Source organism: Silurus aristotelis, assembly GCF_946808225.1.
Source record: "Silurus aristotelis genome assembly, chromosome: 20".
Lineage (NCBI taxonomy): Eukaryota > Metazoa > Chordata > Actinopteri > Siluriformes > Siluridae > Silurus > Silurus aristotelis.
The window spans coordinates 4,741,144-4,767,586 of record NC_139593.1 but is presented as its reverse complement, the minus strand read 5'-3'; the positions used below and the strand labels follow the sequence as shown (position 1 = coordinate 4,767,586).

Below are 26,443 nucleotides of genomic sequence, written 5' to 3'. Positions count from 1 at the left end.
TGTGTGTGCACAATAAATGTTATACAATTCGAAAAGAAGTTCCAATTATTATATCTACTGTCATTAATATGTGTTTGTCAGTGTATGTGTGTGTGTGTGTGTGTGTGTGTGTGTGTATAAAATATAATTACCGTATTTTTCGGACTATAAGCCGCTACTTTTTTCCTACGTTTTGAACCCCGCAGCTTAAACAACGAAGCGGCTAATATATGGATTTTTCCTGGGTTTTTCCCGGTTTCACAAACTTCAAGCCAAAAAACTGAGCTACATAATATTAGACCAATGAAATTTCCGAATGGAAACGAAAAAATGCACCTCACCTGTGTTCTGAGCTGCACGGCATCGGGAGAAAAACTTGGCCCACGACGATGACAAAAGATAAACTCCCGAGAGAAATACAGTGGTACCTTGACCTACGAGTTTAATTCGTTCCGTGGACGAGCTCGTATCTCAATTTTCTCGCACATCAAATCAGTTTTCCATATTGAAAATACTTAAAATCACATTAATCCGTTCCAACCCTCAAAATGACACCCCGTTTTTATGTTTCATGTTATTAAATTGGAAAATACATTTCTAAATAACAAATCTTGTATAAAAACATAATAGAAAGAGTATGTAAATATATAATGAGGTTTTATTCAGTGTATTTTTTCTTGGAGACGACTTGAGCTAACGAAAACGCCGGTGGGGTGTGTGTGTGTGTGTGGAGGGGGGGTAGAGGCAATAAGCGGAGGCAGAGGGAAAACTCGTTTTTTACTATCACTCCTGTACACTATGTATCCCTAAACATTAAAATGTTTACTTTTTCTTCTTTGCTTATCTTAATTTTCGTCACAATCTAGCAGCGGCGTCTGGAGCTCGTACCAACATTTTTTGCTCGCGTAACAAAGCAAAAAAAATCGACAGAGTGACCGCTCGTACCTCGAAAAACTCGTACATCAGTGCACTCGTAGGTCACGGTAGGAAAGTTGGAAAGGAAGGAGAAAGACCATGAACAATGACTTACTTTATCGGTTACTGTTTAGATACAAGCCATTGTAGCGCGTTGAGTCAGGGTGAAGGAAGAGCTCACTAAAACTCCAGTTGCAACAGAAATCATATAAGCACAGACAGGTTTCCAAAACTCGTGCTTTCTTATTTTTTTTTGGCAACAGCGTTAAGGGTTAGTCAAAGAAACTTAGAAATGAGCATCAGAAAATCCTTCTACAGAGAAATGTAGATAAATAACACATATTTAGTTCATACACTAATGCAGTACAAAAGCCCTGACTTTCCTGATCACCGTCATTCAAGAGAAATAAAAAGATCACTATCTCCAGACTCACCTCACGAGAAGATGAAATTTTTACCTCAGAAAATTATTTCTCGACATTAAACCGACCGTGAAAATTTTCACATTACAATTTTTTCACATTAAACCGGCCCGTGGCGCAAAAAAGGTTGGGGACCACCGATTTAGAGCATATATTTACATTTAAATGTACAGTTTTTATGTTTTTTATTTAATAATTTGTTTATTATATAAAATGTAGTAATTAGTAATAAAATATGATAGGGGTTCCCTGGTGGTCTAGTGGTTAGGATTCAGCGCGCTCAACGCTACAGCCTTTTACAGAGTTAAAGATGCTCCAAAATCTATAATAATCGAGTTTTACACTAAAATGAGTGTAAATTAACATCAATAATTCATATTAACTCTGGAATCTTAAAGAAATATAAGAGTAATAAAAAGATCAGTATCACCAGACTCACCTCAGAAGAAGATTTAATAAAAAATTTATTTCTGGCGCCAAATGCCAGACAGAAAAAAGCCCCGACCACAAGCGTTGTGATTGGCTATACGAGTTTCCGTCAACGACGCTGATTGGCTAAGAGTTTCCCTCAACGACGCCGGTACAGAGATGAAGACGCTCCGAAAACTATATTTAAATCAAATTCTACAATAAAATAAGTGTAAATTAACATCATTATATAATTCATATTAACTCTGGAATTTTAAAGAAATATAAGAGAAATATTAAGATCAGTATCTCCAGACTCACCTCACGAGAAGATGAACATTTTACCTCAGAAAATTATTTCTCGTGCCAAATACCAGACAGGAAAAACTGGTAATAGTTTTTTTAATTAAAGGAAATGATCATTATTTTTGGTTGTTTTGTTGTTGGCATGTGAAAAAGGATTTACATTAAAAAGCAATTTAAAAGGCTACAGTATTCGGCCCCCTTGAACTTTGCAACCATTGCCACATTTCAGGCTTCAAACATAAAGATATAAAACTGTAATTTTTTGTGAAGAATCAACAACAAGTGGGACACAATCATGAAGTGGAACGAAATTTATTGGATATCTCAAACTTTTTTAACAAATAAAAAACTGAAAAATTGGGCGTGCAAAATTATTCAGCCCCCTTTACTTTCAGTGCAGCAAACTCTCTCCAGAAGTTCAGTGAGGATCTCTGAATGATCCAATGTTGACCTAAATGACTAATGATGATAAATAGAATCCACCTGTGTGTAATCAAGTCTCCGTATAAATGCAGCTGCACTGTGATAGTCTCAGATGTCCGTTTAAAGTGCAGAGAGTATCATGAAGAACAAGGAACACACCAGGCAGGTCCGAGATACTGGTGTGGAGAAGTTTAAAGCTGGATTTGGATACAAAAAGATTTCCCAAGCTTTAAACATCCCAAGGAGCACTGTGCAAGCGATAATATTGAAATGGAAGGAGTATCAGACCACTGCAAATCTACCAAGACCTGGCCGTCCCTCTAAACTTTTAGCTCGTACATGGAGAAGACTGATCAGAGATGCAGCCAAGAGGCCCATGATCACTCTGGATGAACTGCAGAGATCTACAGCTGAGGTGGGAGACTCTGTCCATAGGACAACAATCAGTCGTATACTGCACGAATCTGGCCTTTATGGAAGATTGGCAAGAAGAAAGGCATTATTCAAAGATATCCATAAAAAGTGTCGTTTAAAGTTTGCCACAAGCCACCTGGGGGAGACACCATACATGTGGAAGAAGGTGCTCTGGTCAGATGAAACCAAAATTGAACTTTTTGGCAACAATGCAAAACGTTATGTTTGGCGTAAAAGCAACACAGCTGAACACACCATCCCCACTGTCAAACATGCTGGTGGCAGTATCATGGTTTGGGCCTGCTTTTCTTCAGCAGGGAATAAATAAAAACTAAAAAAACAAACTGTACATTCAAATGTAAATATATGCTCTAAATCGGTGGTCCCCAACCTTTTTTGCGGCACGGTCCGGGTTAATGTACGAAATTTTTTCACGGTCGGTTTAATGTGGGAAATTTTTCACGGGCGGTTTAATGTCGAGAAATAATTTTCTGAGGTAAAAATTTCATCTTCTCGTGAGGTGAGTCTGGAGATAGTGATCTTTTTATTTCTCTTTATTTTAACATCGAGTCTCTAAATGACGGTGATCAGGAAAGTCAAGGCTTTTGTACTGCATTAGTGTATGAACTAAATGTTATTTATCTACATTTCTCTGTAGAAGGATTTTATTTTGTGTAGTGTCTCATACACTGTTTAGTGCACTACATAGTGTTGTGTAGGAGATATTTGGGATTATTTGAGGTAAAAATGAAGGAAAATGTAAAAAAATACTGCTGTGTTGAAGTGTGTGTGTGTGTGTGAGACTGATTTTCAGTTAAAGTCTGAACTGTTCTCTGAAGTGCACTAATCCATGCTCACTCCGGCCTTGTCTCATTTCACACTGATCCAGGGTCAACCTGGCCTCGTCTCATGTCACACTTCTCTCTCTCTCTCTCTCTCTCTCTCTCTCTCTCTCACACACACACTGTGTAATGAATGTCAACGTAATGTCAAACTTGTTTTATAAAAGTTTCCTGTTTTTTTTGCAACAATACCACCGGTAAGATTCACACATAAACTGGCACACACACGCACACACATGCTGAATCTCTCTTACACACACACACACACACACACACACACACACACACACACACACAGTATAATGTCAGCCAATATAATTGACTAAAACTTGTTTTTGTTTTTATTTTATTCTTTTTTTTTTTGTTTTTATTGGATTTTCAGGTAAGAAAAACACATGACACACTTACACACACATATACACATGCATACATGTATACACACAATGACTCACACACACACACACAATCTCACAGACACACACTAGTAATGCACTCAAACACTTACACACTTGAACACACATACACACCCACGCTCAATCTTAATACACATTTACACACACTCACTCACACACATACAGGCGCACACTCACTCACTCACTCACACACATACAGACTCACACATACAGACACACTCTCACTCACTCTTTCCTACAGGCACTCACTCACACACACGCGCGCTCAGTCAGTCACACATTCATACAAAAACTCACTCACCCACACACACATTATAATAACAGTACATATAATACCCATGTAATTTTAACTTTTTCTTTTTTTACATTTATTGTTTTTATTTCAGCTCACACGTGTGTGTGTGTGTATATATATATATTGCACACACTATAATATAACAATATATATTTTTATCCCTATATTTCATACATTATAGTTATATTAATTTCTACTTTTTATCTGTATTTATTTTATGTATTTACACAGCCCACCCTCTCGGACCTCAGCCTTCGGGATCTCAGGCTCTCAGCTCATCCTGAAGCGGGTCTTCACGGAGGCCGTCCTCTCGTTAAAGTAAGCTGCTCAAAGTTCATAATGTAAACCGATCCTGTTCTAATTACTGTAATTAAACACTTTCCAAACATTAGTCATTATTGTGATCGTTTTGAAACTTTGTTCTGTAATTACGACTTTTTACTGTAAGTTGTTCTGTAGTTTGAATATAATTTCTCATGCTGATTAACTTTCAGTCAATGACAGAATGCTTTATGTTGCAGTAAGTTGAAGTATTTTAAGAATACAAATAAAAAGTAAAGATTTCGGTTTTGTTTTTGCATCGTAACTAACATCTGCATGTTTTTATTCTAGGTTTCTGTTCCATGGACGGCCTCCACAAATTTTTTTTGTTTGTTGTTAAATATTATATTGTTATTGGTTTTGTTTTTATTATTTTTTATTCATTTATTTTTTTGTTAAATGTTATATTGTCTTTTAAAGTTTGTTATTGTTATTATTATTTTTAATGTTAATGTTTTAAATGTTTTAATACTCACTCACTCACTCAAGCACACACACTCACTCACGCACGCGCACACACAGACACACACTCACGCACACACATTCCTACAGACACTAATGCACGCACACACATTCCTAAAGACACTCAGACACACTCGCGTACACCCACGCGCGCCCTCACTCACTCACACGCCCACAAGCTCGCGCGCACACTCACACACACAGACGTACACTCACACACACGCACACACTGTCGCTCACACATTCCTACAGACACTCACAGACACACTCGTCACTCACTCACGCACACTCACTCGCGTACACCCACACGCGCGCACACTCGCTCACTCACCCACACGCGCGCACACTCACTCACTCACCCACACGCGCGCACACTCACTCACTCACCCACACGCGCGCACACTCACTCACTCACCCACACGCGCGCACACTCACTCACTCACACATTCCTACAGATACTCTCATTCCTAAAGATAACACACTCACACACACACACAGTCACTCTCACATTCCTATAGACACTCACACGAACTCACTCACTCACTCACTCACACACACACACTGTCACTCTCACATTCCTAAAGACACTCACACACACACACACACACACACACACACATACATACTCACTCACTCATTCACACACACACACACACACTGTCACACTCACATTCCTAAAGACACTCACACACACACACACACACACACACACTCACAGTGAGGACTGTTCTAATTACTGTCATTAAACTCTTTCCAAACATTAGTCAGTATTGTGATTGTTTTGAAACTTTGTTCTGTAATTATGACTTTTTACTGTAAGTTGTTCTGTAGTTTGAATATAATTTCTTATGCTGATTAACTTTTAGTCAATGACAAAATGCTTTATGTTGCAGTAAGTTGAAGTATTTTGAGAAACAGCAAGTCATTTCGAAACTTGACTGTGCATGGTTTTATGCTAGGTTACTTTTCCATAAATGAGAGTGAGGAGTGCTGGCTCAAAATGTTTGTTTGATTTTTATTTTTCAATAGTTTTTGTTAATTTTATTATTGTTATTGTTTTTTTTATAAAATGTTAATTATGTTTAATGTTTTATTTTGTTTAATATTTAATAAATGGTTATATTAATCAAACCCTTCTGACTCAACAGACCCTTTAATCATGCACACAGATTCACAGAATTGTGCCCCACAGACTACAATGTGTACACCACTTCTCTGGAAAGAGAGTTATCAAGTCACAGCACATGCTGACAGGAAAAGTCCCAGTGATACAAAATATGAATGCTGTCTCCTATACATTTGGCCAGCTATACACACACACACACACACACACACACACACACACACACACACACACACACACACACACACACACAAACATGAACATATAAACGTATATAGGGTTGCACAAGCTAGTGCACTCTTAGTGCCGGTTCCAAGCCCGGGTAAATCGGGAGGGTTGCATAAGGAAACGGTCGTTAACGGAAACTCATAGCCAATCACAGCGCGTGTTGGCGGGGTCGTTTTTTTTGTCTGACATTTGGCGTGAAAAATCACTTTCTGAGGTAATCTCACGAGGTGAGTATGGAGATACTGATCTTTTTTATTTCTTTAAGATTCTGGAGTTGATATGAATTATTGATGTTAATTTAGTTATTTTAGTGTAGAACTCGATTTACCGTAATTTCCGGACTATAAAGCTCACCCTTATATAAGCTGCACCCACTGAATTTGACAGATTTTTTTTTTTTTTTTACATAAGCCGCACCTGTCTATAAGTTGCAGGTGTCTACACTGAAACTAATGAACTTTACACAGGCTTTAACGAAAGACACTGAATGCAATATGTTGCGCTTATATTAGGAGCATAGCTGTATTTTGGGCATGTCACTGCATTCCTCCGCTCCGTGTGTGTGTGTAAGACAGAGGATTATGTCCTAATTATTTTCTGATGCTCATTTCTAAGTTTCTTTGACTAACCCTTAACGCTGTTGCCAAAAAAAAATAAGAAAGCACGAGTTTTGGAAACCTGTCTGTGCTTATATGATTTCTGTTGCAACTGGAGTTTTAGTGAGCTCTTCCTTCACCCTGACTCAACGCGCTACAATGCCTTGTATCTAAACAGTAACCGATAAAGTAAGTCATTGTTCATGGTCTTTCTCCTTCCTTTCCAACTTTCCTACCATGACCTACGAGTGCACTGATGTACGAGTTTTTCGAGGTACGAGCGGTCACTCGGTCGATTTTTTTTGCTTTGTTACGCGAGCAAAAAATGTTGGTACGAGCTCCAGACGCCGCTGCTAGATTGTGACGAAAATTAAGATAAGCAAAGAAGAAAAAGTAAACATTTTAATGTTTAGGGATACATAGTGTACAGGAGTGATAGTAAAAAACGAGTTTTCCCTCTGCCTCCGCTTATTGCCTCTACCCCCCCTCCACACACACACACACACACACCACCGGCATTTTCGTTAGCTCAAGTCGTCTCATCTCCAAGAAAAAATACACTGAATAAAACCTCATTATATATTTACATACTCTTTCTATTATGTTTTTATACAAGATTTGTTATTTAGAAATGTATTTTCCAATTTAATAACATGAAACATAAAAACGGGGTGTCATTTTGAGGGTTGGAACGGATTAATGTGATTTTAAGTATTTTCAATATGGAAAACTGATTTGATGTGCGAGAAAATTGAGATACGAGCTCGTCCACGGAACGAATTAAACTCGTAGGTCAAGGTACCACTGTATTTCTCTCGGGAGTTTATCTTTTGTCATCGTCGTGGGCCAAGTTTTTCTCCCGATACCGTGCAGCTCAGAACACAGGTGAGGTGCATTTTTTCGTTTCCATTCGGAAATTTCATTGGTCTAATATTATGTAGCTCAGTTTTTTGGCTTGAAGTTTGTGAAACCGGGAAAAACCCAGGAAAAATCCATATATTAGCCGCTTCGTTGTTTAAGCTGCGGGGTTCAAAACGTAGGAAAAAATATTACATAATACCCATGTAATTTTAACTTTTTCTTTTTTTACATTTATTGTTTTTATTTCAGCTCACACGTGTGTGTGTGTGTATATATATATATTGCACACACTATAATATAACAATATATATTTTTATCCCTATATTTCATACATTATAGTTATATTAATTTCTACTTTTTATCTGTATTTATTTTATGTATTTACACAGCCCACCCTCTCGGACCTCAGCCTTCGGGATCTCAGGCTCTCAGCTCATCCTGAAGCGGGTCTTCACGGAGGCCGTCCTCTCGTTAAAGTAAGCTGCTCAAAGTTCATAATGTAAACCGATCCTGTTCTAATTACTGTAATTAAACACTTTCCAAACATTAGTCATTATTGTGATCGTTTTGAAACTTTGTTCTGTAATTACGACTTTTTACTGTAAGTTGTTCTGTAGTTTGAATATAATTTCTCATGCTGATTAACTTTCAGTCAATGACAGAATGCTTTATGTTGCAGTAAGTTGAAGTATTTTAAGAATACAAATAAAAAGTAAAGATTTCGGTTTTGTTTTTGCATCGTAACTAACATCTGCATGTTTTTATTCTAGGTTTCTGTTCCATGGACGGCCTCCACAAATTTTTTTTGTTTGTTGTTAAATATTATATTGTTATTGGTTTTGTTTTTATTATTTTTTATTCATTTATTTTTTTGTTAAATGTTATATTGTCTTTTAAAGTTTGTTATTGTTATTATTATTTTTAATGTTAATGTTTTAAATGTTTTAATACTCACTCACTCACTCAAGCACACACACTCACTCACGCACGCGCACACACAGACACACACTCACGCACACACATTCCTACAGACACTAATGCACGCACACACATTCCTAAAGACACTCAGACACACTCGCGTACACCCACGCGCGCCCTCACTCACTCACACGCCCACAAGCTCGCGCGCACACTCACACACACAGACGTACACTCACACACACGCACACACTGTCGCTCACACATTCCTACAGACACTCACAGACACACTCGTCACTCACTCACGCACACTCACTCGCGTACACCCACACGCGCGCACACTCGCTCACTCACCCACACGCGCGCACACTCACTCACTCACCCACACGCGCGCACACTCACTCACTCACCCACACGCGCGCACACTCACTCACTCACCCACACGCGCGCACACTCACTCACTCACCCACACGCGCGCACACTCACTCACTCACACATTCCTACAGATACTCTCATTCCTAAAGATAACACACTCACACACACACACAGTCACTCTCACATTCCTATAGACACTCACACGAACTCACTCACTCACTCACTCACACACACACACTGTCACTCTCACATTCCTAAAGACACTCACACACACACACACACACACACACACACATACATACTCACTCACTCATTCACACACACACACACACTGTCACACTCACATTCCTAAAGACACTCACACACACACACACACACACACACACTCACAGTGAGGACTGTTCTAATTACTGTCATTAAACTCTTTCCAAACATTAGTCAGTATTGTGATTGTTTTGAAACTTTGTTCTGTAATTATGACTTTTTACTGTAAGTTGTTCTGTAGTTTGAATATAATTTCTTATGCTGATTAACTTTTAGTCAATGACAAAATGCTTTATGTTGCAGTAAGTTGAAGTATTTTGAGAAACAGCAAGTCATTTCGAAACTTGACTGTGCATGGTTTTATGCTAGGTTACTTTTCCATAAATGAGAGTGAGGAGTGCTGGCTCAAAATGTTTGTTTGATTTTTATTTTTCAATAGTTTTTGTTAATTTTATTATTGTTATTGTTTTTTTTATAAAATGTTAATTATGTTTAATGTTTTATTTTGTTTAATATTTAATAAATGGTTATATTAATCAAACCCTTCTGACTCAACAGACCCTTTAATCATGCACACAGATTCACAGAATTGTGCCCCACAGACTACAATGTGTACACCACTTCTCTGGAAAGAGAGTTATCAAGTCACAGCACATGCTGACAGGAAAAGTCCCAGTGATGCAAAATATGAATGCTGTCTCCTATACATTTGGCCAGCTATACACACACACACACACACACACACACACACACACACACACACACACACACACACACACACACACAAACATGAACATATAAACGTATATAGGGTTGCACAAGCTAGTGCACTCTTAGTGCCGGTTCCAAGCCCGGGTAAATCGGGAGGGTTGCATAAGGAAACGGTCGTTAACGGAAACTCATAGCCAATCACAGCGCGTGTTGGCGGGGTCGTTTTTTTTGTCTGACATTTGGCGCGAAAAATCACTTTCTGAGGTAATCTCACGAGGTGAGTATGGAGATACTGATCTTTTTTATTTCTTTAAGATTCTGGAGTTGATATGAATTATTGATGTTAATTTAGTTATTTTAGTGTAGAACTCGATTTACCGTAATTTCCGGACTATAAAGCTCACCCTTATATAAGCTGCACCCACTGAATTTGACAAAGATTTTTTTTTTTTTTTTACATAAGCCGCACCTGTCTATAAGTTGCAGGTGTCTACACTGAAACTAATGAACTTTACACAGGCTTTAACGAAAGACACTGAATGCAATATGTTGCGCTTATATTAGGAGCATAGCTGTATTTTGGGCATGTCACTGCATTCCTCCGCTCCGTGTGTGTGTAAGACAGAGGATTATGTCCTAATTATTTTCTGATGCTCATTTCTAAGTTTCTTTGACTAACCCTTAACGCTGTTGCCAAAAAAAAATAAGAAAGCACGAGTTTTGGAAACCTGTCTGTGCTTATATGATTTCTGTTGCAACTGGAGTTTTAGTGAGCTCTTCCTTCACCCTGACTCAACGCGCTACAATGCCTTGTATCTAAACAGTAACCGATAAAGTAAGTCATTGTTCATGGTCTTTCTCCTTCCTTTCCAACTTTCCTACCATGACCTACGAGTGCACTGATGTACGAGTTTTTCGAGGTAAGAGCGGTCACTCGGTCGATTTTTTTTGCTTTGTTACGCGAGCAAAAAATGTTGGTACGAGCTCCAGACGCCGCTGCTAGATTGTGACGAAAATTAAGATAAGCAAAGAAGAAAAAGTAAACATTTTAATGTTTAGGGATACATAGTGTACAGGAGTGATAGTAAAAAACGAGTTTTCCCTCTCCCTCCGCTTATTGCCTCTACCCCCCCTCCACACACACACACACACACCCCACCGGCGTTTTCGTTAGCTCAAGTCGTCTCATCTCCAAGAAAAAATACACTGAATAAAACCTCATTATATATTTACATACTCTTTCTATTATGTTTTTATACAAGATTTGTTATTTAGAAATGTATTTTCCAATTTAATAACATGAAACATAAAAACGGGGTGTCATTTTGAGGGTTGGAACGGATTAATGTGATTTTAAGTATTTTCAATATGGAAAACTGATTTGATGTGCGAGAAAATTGAGATACGAGCTCGTCCACGGAACGAATTAAACTCGTAGGTCAAGGTACCACTGTATTTCTCTCGGGAGTTTATCTTTTGTCATCGTCGTGGGCCAAGTTTTTCTCCCGATGCCGTGCAGCTCAGAACACAGGTGAGGTGCATTTTTTCGTTTCCATTCGGAAATTTCATTGGTCTAATATTATGTAGCTCAGTTTTTTGGCTTGAAGTTTGTGAAACCGGGAAAAACCCAGGAAAAATCCATATATTAGCCGCTTCGTTGTTTAAGCTGCGGGGTTCAAAACGTAGGAAAAAAGTAGCGGCTTATAGTCCGAAAAATACGGTAATTATATTTTATACACACACACACACACACACACACACATACACTGACAAACACATATTAATGACAGTAGATATAATAATTGAAACTTCTTTTCGAATTGTATAACATTTATTGTGCACACACACTGACTCACACACATACACTGACTCACACACCCACACATGCTGACTTTCACACACTGACACACTCACTTATTTCAGAGGTGATTGTGATAAATGAAGGTAATACACAAACAATTACACACTCAAACACACACACACACACACACACTCACTCACTCACTCACACACAGACACACACATTATAATGACAGTAGATATAATAACTGTAACTCTTTTCTTTTACATTTATTGTGTTTTTATTTCAGAAATACAGCAGATACTGGAAGGTAATACACACAAACACTTACACACTCACACGTGCTTGTGTGTGTATGTGTGTGTGTGTGTGTGTGTGTGTGTGTGCGCGTGTCTGTGTGTGTGTGTGTGTGTGTGCGCGTGCGTGTGTATATATATATACAGTGAGGAAAACAAGTATTTGAACACCCTGCTACTTTGCAAGTTCTCCCACTTAGAAATCATGGAGGGGTCTGAAATTTTCATCGTAGGTGCATGTCCACTGTGAGAGACATAATCTAAAAAAAAAAATCCAGAAATCACAATGTATGATTTTTTAACTATTTATTTGTATGATACAGCTGCAAATAAGTATTTGAACACCTGAGAAAGTCAATGGTAATATTTGGTACAGTAGCCTTTGTTTGCAATTACAGATGTCAAACGTTTCCTGTAGTTTTTCACCAGGTTTGCACACACTGCAGGAGGGATTTTGGCCCACTCCTCCACACAGATCTTCTCTAGATCAGTCAGGTTTCTGGCCTGTCTCTGAGAAACACGGAGTTTGAGCTTCCTCCAAAGATTCTCTATTGGGTTTAGGTCTGTAGACTGGCTAGGCCATGCCAGAACCTTGATATGCTTCTTACAGAGCCACTCCTTGGTTATCCTGGCTGTGTGCTTCGGGTCATTGTCATGTTGGAAGACCCAGCCTCGACCCATCTTCAATGCTCTAACTGAGGGAAGGAGGTTGTTCCCCAAAATCTCGCAATACATGACCCCGGTCATCCTCTCCTTAATACAGTGCAGTCGCCCTGTCCCATGTGCAGAAAAACACCCCCAAAGCATGATGCTACCACCCCCATGCTTCACAGTAGGGATGGTGTTCTTGGGATGGTACTCATCATTCTTCTTCCTCCAAACACGTTTAGTGGAATTATGAACCAAAAGTTCTATTTTGGTCTCATCTGACCACATGACTTTCTCCCATGACTCTTCTGGATCATCCAAATGGTCATTGGCAAACTTAAGACGTGCCTGGACATGTGCTGGTTTAAGCAGGGGAACCTTCCGTGCCATGCATGATTTCAAACCATGACGTCTTAGTGTATTACCAACAGTAACCTTGGAAACGGTGGTCCCAGCTCTTTTCAGGTCATTGACCAGCTCCTCCCGTGTAGTTCTGGGCTGATTTCTCACCTTCATTAGGATCATTGAGACCCCACGAGGTGAGATCTTGCATGGAGCCCCAGTCCGAGGGAGATTGACAGTCATGTTTAGCTTCTTCCATTTTCTAATGATTGCTCCAACAGTGGACCTTTTTTCACCAAGCTGCTTGGCAATTTCCCAGTAGCCTTTCCAGCCTTGTGGAGGTGTACAATTTTGTCTCTAGTGTCTTTGGACAGCTCTTTGGTCTTGGCCATGTTAGTAGTTGGATTCTTACAGATTGTATGGGGTGGACAGGTGTCTTTATGCAGCTAACGACCTCAAACAGGTGCATCTAATTTAGGATAATAAATGTAGTGGAGGTGGACATTTTAAAGGCAGACTAACAGGTCTTTGAGGGTCAGAATTCTAGCTGATAGACAGGTGTTCAAATACTTATTTGCAGCTGTATCATACAAATAAATAGTTTAAAAATCATATATTGTGATTTCTGGATTTTTTATTTTAGATTATGTCTCTCACAGTGGACATGCACCTACGATGACAATTTCAGACCCCTCCATGATTTCTAAGTGGGAGAACTTGCAAAATAGCCGGGTGTTCAAATACTTATTTTCCTCACTGTATATATATATATATTTACAGTGCCTTGCGAAAGTATTCAGCCCCCTTGAACCTTGCGACCTTTTGCCACATTTCAGGCTTCAAACATAAAGATATAAAACTGTAATTTTTTGTGAAGAATCAACAAGTGGGACACAATCATGAAGTGGAAAGAAATTTATTGGATATTTCAAACTTTTTTAACAAATAAAAAACTGAAAAATTGGGCGTGCAAAATTATTCAGCCCCCTTAAGTTAATACTTTGTAGCGCCACCTTTTGCTGCGATTACAGCTGTAAGTCGCTTGGGGTATGTCTATCAGTTTTGCACATCGAGAGACTGAAATCTTTGCAAAACAGCAAAATTCCATTCCTCCTTGCAAAACAGCTCGAGCTCAGTGAGGTTGGATGGACAGCATTTGTGAACAGCAGTTTTCAGTTCTTTCCACAGATTCTCGATTGGATTCAGGTCTGGACTTTGACTTGGCCATTCTAACACCTGGATATGTTTATTTGTGAACCATTCCATTGTAGATTTTGCTTTATGTTTTGGATCATTGTCTTGTTGGAAGACAAATCTCCGTCCCAGTCTCAGGTCTTTTGCAGACTCCATCAGGTTTTCTTCCAGAATGGTCCTGTATTTGGCTCCATCCATCTTCCCATCAATTTTAACCATCTTCCCTGTCCCTGCTGAAGAAAAGCAGGCCCAAACCATGATGCTGCCACCACCATGTTTGACAGTGGGGATGGTGTTTAGGGTGATGAGCTGTGTTGCTTTTACGCCAAACATAATGTTTTGCATTGTTGCCAAAAAGTTCGATTTTGGTTTCATCTGACCAGAGCACCTTCTTCCACATGTTTGGTGTGTCTCCCAGGTGGCTTGTGGCAAACTTCAAATGACACTTTTTATGGATCTCATTAAGTAATGGCTTTCTTCTTGCCACTCTTCCATAAAGGCCAGATTTGTGCAGTATACGACTGATTGTTGTCCTATGGACAGAGTCTCCCACCTCAGCTGTAGATCTCTGCAGTTCATCCAGAGTGATCATGGGCCTCTTGGCTGCATCTCTGATCAGTCTTCTCCTTGTATGAGCTGAAAGTTTAGAGGGACGGCCAGGTCTTGGTAGATTTGTAGTGGTCTGATACTCCTTCCATTTCAATATTATCGCTTGCACAGTGCTCCTTGGGATGTTTAAAGCTTGGGAAATCTTTTTGTATCCAAATCCGGCTTTAAACTTCTCCACAACAGTATCTCAGACCTGCCTGGTGTGTTCCTTGTTCTTCATGATGCTCTCTGCGCTTTAAACGGACCTCTGAGACTATCACAGTGCAGGTGCATTTATACGGACACTTGATTACACACAGGTGGATTCTATTTATCATCATTAGTCATTTAGGTCAACATTGGATCTTTCAGAGATCCTCACTGAACTTCTGGAGAGATTTTGCTGCACTGAAAGTAAAGGGGCTGAATAATTTTGCACGCCCAATTTTTCAGTTTTTTATTTGTTAAAAAAGTTTGAGAGATCCAATAAATTTGTTGTTGATTCTTCACAAAAAATTACAGTTTTATATCTTTATGTTTGAAGCCTGAAATGTGGCAAATGGTTCAAGGGGGCCGAATACTTTCGCAATATATATAAAATGGTAGATTTGATGTGGTGTAACAAACCCAGCCATTAGGGAGGCACAAGCCAGTGCACTCTTAGTGCCGGTCCCAAGCCCGGATAAATGGGGAGGGTTGCGTTAGGAAGGGCATCCAGCATAAAACGTGCCAAATAAAATATGCGGGTCACGATTAAGAATTTCATACCGGATCGGTCGAGGCCCGGGTTAACAACGACCGCCACAGGTATCGTTAGCCGACAGGGTACCGGTGGAAATTAGGCTACTGTTGGCCAAAGGAGGAGAAGGAGAGGAGGAAGACGTCTACAGAGGCGACAGGGAAAGGAGAAGTGGAGGAAAGTGGAGGTTCGGGTTGGTACTTTAAATGTTGGTACTATGACTGGTAAAGGGAGAGAGTTAGCTGATATGATGGAGAGGAGAAAGGTAGATATGTTGTGTGTTCAGGAGACCAAGTGGAAAGGGAGTAAGGCCAGAAACATTGGAGGTGGGTTTAAACTGTTCTATTATGGTGTGGATGGAAAGAGAAATGGTGTAGGGGTGATTCTGAAGGAAAAGTACAGTAAGAGTGTAGTGGAGGTGAAGAGAGTTTCTGATAGGGTGATGAACGTGAAGGTGGAAGTTGAAGGGATGATGATAAATGTCATCAGTGCCTATGCTCCACAAGTCGGCTGTGAGATGGAAAGATTCTGGATTGAAGTGGTAGATGGTGCACCTAGAAATGAACGATTGGTGATTGGGGCAGACTTTAATGGACATGTAGGTGAAGGGAACAGAGGTGATGAGGAGGTGATGGGTAGGTATGGCTTTAAGGAGAGAAATGTGGAAGGGCAGATGGTGGTAGATTTTGCTAAAAGGATGGAAATAGCAGTGGTGAACATGTATTTTAAGAAGAAGGAGGATCATAGGGTGACGTATAAGAGTGGAGGAAGGTGCACACAGGTGTACTATGTTCTATGTAGGAGATGCAACCTGAAGGAGATTGGAGACTGTAAGGTGTTGGCAGGGGACAGTGTAGCTAGACAGCATGTAGCTAGACAGGTGGTCTGTAGGATGGTTTTGGAGGCGAAGAAGAAGAGGAGGAGAGTAAGGACTGAAAGAAGAATAAGATGGTGGAAACTGAAGGAGGAAGAGTGTGGTGTGAAGTTCAGGGAAGAGGTCAGACAGGGGCTCTGTGGTGGTAAAGAGGTGCTGGATGATTGGGAAACTACTGCAGGAGTGATGAGGGAGGCAGCTAGAAAGGTACTTGGTGTGACATCTGGAAATAGAAAGGAAGAGAAAGAGACGTGGTGGTGGAATGAGGAAGTGCAGGAGAGCATAAGGGGAAAGAGGTTAACAAAACAGAAGTGGGATCGACGACAGGGTGATGAGAAAAGTAGGCAGAAGTACAAGGAGATGCGACAGCAGGTAAAGAGGGATACAAGTAGCTGTATGAGAGGTTGAACACTAAGGAAGGAGAAAAGGATTTGTACCGATTGGCCAGGCAGAGAGACCGAGCTGGGAAGGATGTGTTGCAAGTTAGAGCAATAAAAGATGGAGATGGAAATGTGTTGACTAGTGAGGAGAGTGTGTTGAGAAGATGGAGGGAGTATTTTGAGCAGCTGATGAACGAGGAAAATAAGAGTGAGAGAAGGTTGGATGATGTGGAGTTAGTAAAGCAGGAAGTGGATGGGATTAGTAGGGAGGAAGTGAGAGAAGCGATTAAGAGGATGAAGAGTGGAAAGTCGGTTGGACCAGATGACATACTGGTAGAAGTATTGGACCAGATTGTTTAACAAGATTTTGGAAGGTGAGAGGATGCCTGAGGAATGGAGAAGGAGTGTTCTGGTACCGATCTTTAAGCATAAGGGAGATGTGCAGACCTGCAGTAACTACAGGGGAATTAAGTTGATCAGTCACACCATGAAGTTATGGGAAAGAGTAGTGGAAGCCAGGCTGAGAGAAGAGGTGACCATCTGTGAGCAACAGTATGGTTTCATGCCGAGGAAGAGCACCACAGATGCCTTATTTGCTTTGAGAACATTGATGGAGAAGTATAGAGAAGGACAGAAGGAGCTGCATTGTGTATTTGTGGATTTAGAGAAAGCGTACGACAGAGTGCCAAGAGAGGAGTTGTGGTACTGTATGAGGAAGTCAGGTGTGTCAGAGAAGTATGTGAGGGTGGTGCAGGACATGTATGAGGACAGTGTGACAGCAGTGAAGTGTGCAGTAGGAACGACAGACTGGTTCAAGGTGAAGGTTGGACTGCATCAAGGATCGGCCCTGAGCCCTTTCCTGTTTGCAGTGGTGATGGACAGGTTTACGGACGTGAGTCTCCCTGGACTATGATGTTTGCGGATGATATTGTGATTTGTGGTGAGAGTAGTGAGCAGGTTAAGAAGACCCTGGAGAGTTGGAGGTACGCGCTGGAGAGGAGGGGCATGAAAGTCAGTAGGAGTAAGACAGAGTACATGTGTGTAAATGAGAGGGAGGGCAGTGGAGTGGTGCAGTTGCAGGGAGAAGAGGTGGAGAAGGTGGAGGAGTTCAGGTACCTGGGGTCAACAGTGCAAAGTAATGGAGAGTGTGTTAGGGAAGTAAAGAAAAGCGTGCAGGCAGGGTGGAGTGGGTGGAGAAGAGTGACAGGAGTGATTTGTGATAGTAGAGTATCTGCAAGAATGAAAGGAAAAGTTTATAGGACTATGGTGAGACCTGCGATGTTGTATGGTTTAGAGCAGGGGTGTCCAAAGTTTTTTTGGTGAGGGCCAAATACAGAAAAATAAGCAAAGGCCCAGGCCACACACAAGAGGTGACATATTGACACATGATTACTGTGTGTATTTCTAACTCACCTATAATGTGAAGAACATTGCTCTCAGTGGGAGCAGTGATGCTGTCCTTTGGATTGAAGGATGGCTGGGATGTCAGGAGAAAGTTTGGTGGTTGAGACACGAAGGACCTCACAGAGATGGCTATCAGTCATTCTGGATCTCAGTCTGCTTTTGTTCTGATTTAACAGAGAAAATGTTTGTTCACATATGTATGTTGAGCCGAACAGGCTCATCATTCTTTTTGCGTGGCGTCTCATCAGAGGAAACTTGGCATGATCCAAACTTTGATAGAAGTCAGGGAGGGAGAGAAGCTAATGTTGACTCTTCAGAGAATCATCACATTGCATTTCAATCAGTTCTAACTGCAGACTCTCCTCCACTTCTTCTGCATTCACCAGGAAGGGGGTCGAAAACAGCTTGATTTGTTTTTCAATGACCATATTGCCATGCTGGGCAATAAGTTGTGCGACTTCATAGCTTGCTGCTGTGTCGTTTTCCTGTATTTTGTTAGCACGAAAAATAAACTGTTGTTGAGCTTGCAGGCTAGCTGCCATTTGCTTGAATTTCTGTGCCCGTTCGGCACCTGTGTACGATGCGTAGCTCTGATGCTTGGTCTCATAGTGCCGACGGACATTATACTCTTTCATCACGGCAACATCTTCATTGCAAATCAAACAGACACACTTTCCGTTGATTTCTTTAAAGAAATATTCATTTTCCCACCGTGTTTGAAATCTTCTACACTCACTTGCTATCTTGCGTTTCTTCGGTGCTGCCATTTCTGGTGACTCGTGGTAAATATTTTTCTTTGCTTAATTTTGTTTAGTGGAGAAGCACCTTTTCTGTGCCTGGCTCCATCTAGTGTTGAAACTGAGAAGTGCAACAGAGTTGAGCTCAAGCGCCATGTGCGGGCCATATTCAATTATATTTTCAGAATTTGCTGCGGACCAATAAAAACTGACCGTAGTTTGGACACCCCTGGTTTAGAGAGAGTGGCATTGAGTAAAAGGCAGGAGGCGGAACTGGAGGTAGCAGAGCTGAAGATGTTAAGGTTTTCGTTGGGAGTGACGAGGATGGACAAGATTAGAAATGAGTTTATTAGAGGGACAGCGCATGTTGGAAGTTTTGGTGACAAGGTGAGGGAGGCGAGATTGGGATGGTTTGGACATGTGCAGAGGAGGGACATTAGTTATATTGGTAGGAGAATGCTGAGGATGGAGCCACCAGGAAGGAGGAGAAGAGGAAGACCAAGGAGGAGGTTCATGGATGTGGTGAGAGAAGACATGCAGGTAGTTGGTGTAAAAGAGGCAGATGTAGAGGACAGGGTGGTATGGAGACGGATGATCCGCTGTGGCGACCCCTAATGGGAGCAGCCGAAAGAAAAAGAAGATGTGGTGTAACAGGATAAAAGCATTATATGTTGATGCCAATCCACAAAATGCCTTGTGTGAACTCTAAAGCATGTCTCTAATTGTTGTGTTCTTTTTTTATATATTAATTATTATTTAAAATGGCTCTTGTGTGGAAAACCTCTCAACCCTCCTTTCCAGAGTTGTACTATCCAGACACCTGATCAGAACTCTTGTCCTTACCCAAAGTTGCCTTCCACTGATCAGATCACAGGCACTTCATGACACACCAGACCCCTCGATTGGTCCATACACGGCCACAGCCCATCACCACACACACTCTCACTCACCCCCCAAACAAAGCAAAGTACCCCAAATATCGAAGTTGGGATTACTGCGAGATACATGTGCATTCCTAGTGGCAAGAAGGGGAACAGAAGGAGCGCAGGGGGGTATATAAGAGCAGCTGCGCTCGCTTTGCCAGCCTATAGCTCCGGATCTATAGCGTCCAAAGCGCCCGAGTGCTTCATTCACAGCGGGAGAAACAGCAGGTAAGAACCGGGAGCGTGCACTTGCACACCGGCTCAGCTTAGAGTTCTCATTTATATTCATGTAATTTGCCAGACGTCCTTATCCAGAGTGAGATTTTTCTCTTTCATACAAAAGAGCAGCTATGGGGTTAGGGGCCCAGCTCAGGGGCCCATGAGTGGCAGATGTGTGTGTGTGTATATATATATATACCTATATTTCTACCTATATATATATATATATATATAATATAATATATATATAATATATATATAGGTAGAAATATAGGTAGAAATGTAGATAGATAGATTGATTATTAGATGTGTGTTTTCTCAACTCATCCACTCTTCACGCATGCGCCTTCTGTTTTTTTAGGAACCCATTCAACATCGGTGACGACAACAAGACCACCGCCATGTTGTGCGATAACGGTTCCGGCCTGGTGAAGGCTGGTTTTGCCCGAGATGCCGCCCCAAGAGCGGTCTTCCCCTCCATCGTCGCTCTGCCTCGTCACCAGGTATGTCCTGGGATGGTCCACAAATGACCTGATACACATGTGGGCACTGTGGGCACTGTGTTTTGCAAGTGCGTCTCTACTTTTACTCTACTAGATGGTTTGTGTACTGCCTGAATGGTACTGACAGTTTTTAAGCTTTTTTAACCTTTCTCAAGTTAAGTGGACTGATTCGTTTACATTGAAACATCAAACAGACTATTTAGGCCTCAGTTAAATGCTGACAAACAAAATGGAGGTCTTGACATTTAATTGTGACAACCACAAAATATCTGAGACACATTTATGATTTAAAGTCTATTTCTATTTAACATAGACAAAAAATAGAAAAACTGAAATAATATAACCAAAAATACAATTAAAACTAGCGTCACTAATGCTAACTTTCATTTTCTGAGGTTTTATTGAGCAGAACCAAAGTGTACATCTTCTCCAGTAAATCTGTGCAGCAGAATCATTTGTATTCTCTTTGAATCTTTGATGCTACCTAGAGATGTTCCAGAAACATCGGGAATCCGTGTTCCTATTTCTGAAACAAAACTTCTCTCTTCTACACTTCAGACAGCAGCCAAACCCCCCCAAAGTTAGCAAAAAAAAAAAAATCTGTTAGATTAATCTGTTGTCTCTCCCCAGGGTGTCATGGTCGGTATGGGTCAGGAAGACTCTGAAAGAGGCAAAACCGGTGCAAATCTAGGGCCAAAAACGGCATTAAAACCCGGCATTCAAGCAGTTTTTTATCTTCCCCTTGCTAAAACTATTTTCTCCTTTTTCTTTGTATAAGAAATCCTGACGCGCATAAACTAAGAACTTTTTCCTCCCATGCTTCTGTGAGCGCAGCCTTCGGCGGGGAAGCACTGGGCTCGCTTAAAGTTCACGGGAGAAGGTGAAGTCCCCAACAGGACATAGGTGGGATTGCATCTCTTAAAAACGGAGTGGATATTTATTCATTCATAGCTTGCCCAATAAACGTGAACATGAACTTTGCTTCTTTCGGGGACAAACTCTGGAACGTTTCATCAACGTTTTTAACACAGGTTCTGCAAATGGTTTCTGGAAAAACTGGGAACTGGTTACATCAGCTGCACATGATATTAGGCACTTGGTTGGGAAATTCTGGACAGCAAGAGTAGCAGATGAAGACCTGGAGGTTTACCTCAGTCGATTCTGTGAAATAATCCAACCAGTGCATTAACCAGTAGACCTATTTGGTATCTGGTATGGAGTGCAAAAGTACAAGGTGAAAGTCAAGAAACAACAAGGAGGAGAGCTGATGCGAAACCCCAAGACCATCTCCATGGGTCCATACAATGGCTCAATTAACTATCCTGGACAAATTCAAAGGTGCTTTATTTGCAACTCAACAGAGCACCAGGTTAAGGACTGTGACAAACAGAAATGCTGGAAATGTGGACGCTTCGGACACAAAGGCAAAGAGTGTACAGACCACGGGACCTGTAACCTGTGCGGTGGAACTGGGCACTCGTACTTCGGCTGCCCAAACTCGTACAGCAATCGAACAAAAGGACTGCTTGAGGAGGGACCACGACAAGATACAGCGGGACAGGACACGGAACAACAGAAAAGTGACTCAAATAACGACAAGCAAGCCCAGGATGACATACAAGATACACAGACACAAGGAACAAAAGAGAAATGGAGTAGAGAGGACAGTCAATCCAGCAACAGTGACACGGACAATACAAGCTCAACAAGTAATACATCTGCCAGTAGTTATGAAGACGAATATATTCCTTTACCAGAACCTTCAAAATATAATATAATAATAATTATTATTATCATTTTGGCTGCTCTCATTAGTGGTCGCCACAGCGGATCATCAGTCTCCATACCCCCCTGTCCTCTACATCTATCTCTTTCACACCAACACATGTCTTCACTTACCACATTCATAAACCTCCTCCTTGGTCTTCCTCTTTTCCTCCTTCCTGGTGGCTCCACCCTCAGCATTCTTCTACCGATATGCCCCACGTCCCTCCTCTGCACATGTCCAAACCATCTCAATCTCGCCTCCCTCACCTTGTCTCCAAAACGTCCTACGTGCGCTGTCCCTCTAATAAACTTGTTTCTAATCCTGTACATCATTGTCACTCCCAACGAAAACCTCAACATCTTCAGCTTTGCTACCTCCAGCTCCACCTCCTGTCTTTTACTCAATGCCACTGTCTCTAATCCATACAACATCTCAGGTCTCACCACAGTCTTATAAACTTTCCCTTTCACTCTTGAAGATACTATTCTATCACAAATCACTCCTGCTATCACTCTTCTCCACCCACTCCACCCTGCCTGCACTCTTTTCTTCACTTCTCAAACACACTCTCCATCACTTTGCACTGTTGACCCCAGGTACCTGAACTCCACTACCTTCTCCACATCTTCTCCTTGCAACCGCACCACTCCACTGCCCTCCAGTGGGAGTATTTCTTTTACTCAGTAACGGATATGATTTAAAATGTAGCTAAGTAAAACATTTAAAACTAAAATTTCTTAAGTAAAAGTAAATTTACAGATTTATAAAGTAGAAGTGCACTAAAAAAACCTGACTCAATTACAGTAACGTGAGAAAATGTGATTGGTTACTTTTCACCTCTGCCTGGGACACGGTATAGGATAAGAAAAAGTGTTTTAAAAGATCAATAAATGGATTAATTGTATGGTATTGAAATATTAATAAAAAAAACTGGTTTGTAGGTTCGTATTTGCATAAAGAACAGACTTCCGGACATTTTTTTTCTAAACTAATTGTCTAATTACTGTGCAGTGTTAGATGTTGTGCTGTTCGTTACACAGCCAGTAATTACACCTAATTACATTTTACAAATGAAAACCAGTGCGATCACCAGTAATCACCAGTGTTACTCAGTTAATGAGTCATGTTTCACTGTCTTTTCTTTAACTGCATCATCAAGTGGGAACTGAAAGGGGTGTGATTATGGAGGACAAAAATGACTCGAATAAATAAATAAATATATAAATAAATAAACACACAAATAAAAAAAAAAACTAACTACTGGCCTAAATAATGTACACACATTTATGGCACTCGTTTATGTTGCCAAAATGTTTATTATGTGGCCAAAAGTTTTTGGACACTTGACTGTAAGATTGCCGTGTGTTCCTTTTGGAACATCCCGTTCATTTACATTTACGACATCTAAAAGAAGCCCTTATACAAAACGACGTACGATTTATATACATTTTATAAAATACATAAAAACAAACACCAGTGCGGGTTTTTAAAGGCTATTAAGGGTTTATTCTCAACATGGATTAGATTAGATTATGATTTTTAGATATTAAATACAATGCAAAGAAGGAGGTCCCCTGGTGGTCTAGTGGTTAAGATGCAGCGCTCCCACCGCTGCGACCCGGGTTCGATTCCCGGTCAGGGAACCATCCCCAGCCACTCTTAGTGCCGGTCCCAAGCCCGGATAAATTGGGGAGGGTTGCGTTAGGAAGGGCATCCAGCGTAAAACATGTGCCAAATCAAACGTGCGGAGGATCCGCTGTGGCGACCCCTAACGGGAGAAGCCGAAAAGAAAGAAAGAAAGAAATACAATGCGAAGAAGATCAAGATCAACAGGAGTAATTAGAACAGGAAACTTTTATTTCATGACTTTTCACTCTCTGGTATTGTCCTTCTAGTCCATTATATAACAATAAATGGTGCATTATATATTTGCTGACTTGTCTGATGATAGGGACATTTACAGACAGTGTCATGTGATGTATGCACAAGCAAATATGTTAATTTGGAAATTTAATATGTGCTCAAGATCTGTGAAGACTGTACTTTCTAGATCATTCTGTACACCTATTTATACTGACCATCTACAGAACAGAGAAAAGTCTAGATTTAGTCTTCCCCATTAATCCCCATTTGCTCTTATAATAATCTACAAAGTCTTCTGGGAAGATGTTCCACTAGATTTAGGAGATTTGTTGAGGGTCACAGGGTCAACTTTGTGCACATGAGCATTGATATTCTGGAACAGGTTTGGATCATGTAGTAAAGTTAAATAAAGGGAAAATCTTAATTTAAAATGTCCTGTACAGCCTCCAGTTTATGTTTGGTGAAGAATTACGCATGTGTGGAGTGAAAACACAGTCGGTGTCCGAATACCATAGCGGTTAGATTTTAGAACCATAGAGGTTCTAAAATGTAAGAGGTAATATAATAATACACCAGGAAATATAATACACCAGGTAATACGAGGGTTTATTATAAACCGAAAGCGTGAGTAAACAGCGTTTATTTTACAACAAAACACTGAATGAAAGTCTTTTAAATAGCCTGTGTGTGTGTGTGTGTGTGTGTGTGTGTGTGGTTCAGAGTAATTCTGGGAGAACCAAGGTACCGTAAACATCTGGCTAATCTGGCCAGAACAGCACCCAGTAGCAACTTTAGTTTTGAAACCTGTTGATACCACCTTGAAGAAGTCACTGCAGATAAAATTAAATACCAGTTGAATGAGTTTCTGTTTGTTTCCTGTTCCTGCTCAGATCCACTGGGACGACGTCACTGTCCAGACACGGTGTGATTCTGAAAAACGTGGAAAGGCTTCGGAGCGCCGGTGAGCGAGATTGGCTGAGAAGTTGTGAGGGTCTGAGCTTTCTACAGCAGACGATCACTGGACTACTGAGTACAGGCGCTGCTTCTCGGCTAGAATGAGGTAAAAAACAAACAAAAAACGGAGCAAAGTTGCCTGAACAACTTCAGAATTTGAATAGATGGATTCATGACTGACGTGACAGAGGATTTTTATGTTTCAGCTGTAGCCTCAATTACGGACCAGACCACGATGACTCGAGGCTTCCGTTGTACATATAGCCTGAAACTCAGGACACATAAAGTTTTGTTGTTAAAACATTGCGTCTCGAACATCGACTATCACATCCCACGTTCACACACAGAGGAATGGCGGAAAAGGACAGTTCGTATACCCACAGGAGTTCTTGATCCAACCTTCGATGAGCACGAAACGAGCACAATAATAATAAGGGTGTGTATTTTTTATTGTTTTTAAAAGCAATCCGTGTGGAAAAATTGGTGCAAATGACAACATATGATAACAGATTTGCCCCTTTGCAACGACCTCTGGTTTGCTCTGTTAGCTTTGTAGCAGAAATCTGATAAAGAAACAAATTCCTGTGGCAAAACCTGGACGCTTCTAACGCTACAGTCACTTACACAGCATGTCTCAAAAAGGAACAAGAACATTCATCTAGGATGGAAGTCCATTCTTGGCTAATCATGCTTGGCTTTGGTTTCAGAAGAAAACGGGTGAAGAGGTCTAGATCTCAAAGCAGCATCATGGAACATTTTAAAAGCTTTCGTTTGACCAAAACGTAACCTAAAGGTTTTTTAATAATATACCTTTTATAAAGATCTGTAAGTTTATATGTCTCTAGTGATCATTTTAAAAAATCAGAATCAGAACACTTTATTGACCCCTTGGGGAAATTGTTTGTTTGAAGTAGTTTCCAGTAAAAGATCAAAG

General features: G+C 40.6%; 2 protein-coding genes across 2 annotated transcripts in view; both read left to right on the top strand.

Annotated features, from left to right (window-relative positions):
• LOC310716036 (centriole, cilia and spindle-associated protein-like) overlaps positions 1-26,443 on the top strand; it is a 59,438-nt gene extending 32,995 nt beyond the window's left edge. Inside the window, exon 5 of the mRNA XM_083522860.1 lies at positions 25,716-26,443. Within this exon, the coding sequence (XP_083378986.1) occupies positions 25,716-25,773 (58 nt within the window). The 3' untranslated portion in view covers positions 25,774-26,443. The remainder of the gene's footprint in view (positions 1-25,715) is intronic.
• Positions 19,523-25,483, top strand: LOC310715599 (uncharacterized protein; the record flags this gene model as incomplete). Its single annotated transcript, XM_083522113.1, has 5 exons — positions 19,523-20,430; positions 20,783-20,924; positions 21,555-21,603; positions 22,286-22,633; positions 25,446-25,483. Exons 1-5 carry the CDS (start codon positions 20,285-20,287, stop codon positions 25,481-25,483), a joined length of 723 nt encoding a protein of 240 aa, XP_083378239.1. The 5' UTR covers positions 19,523-20,284.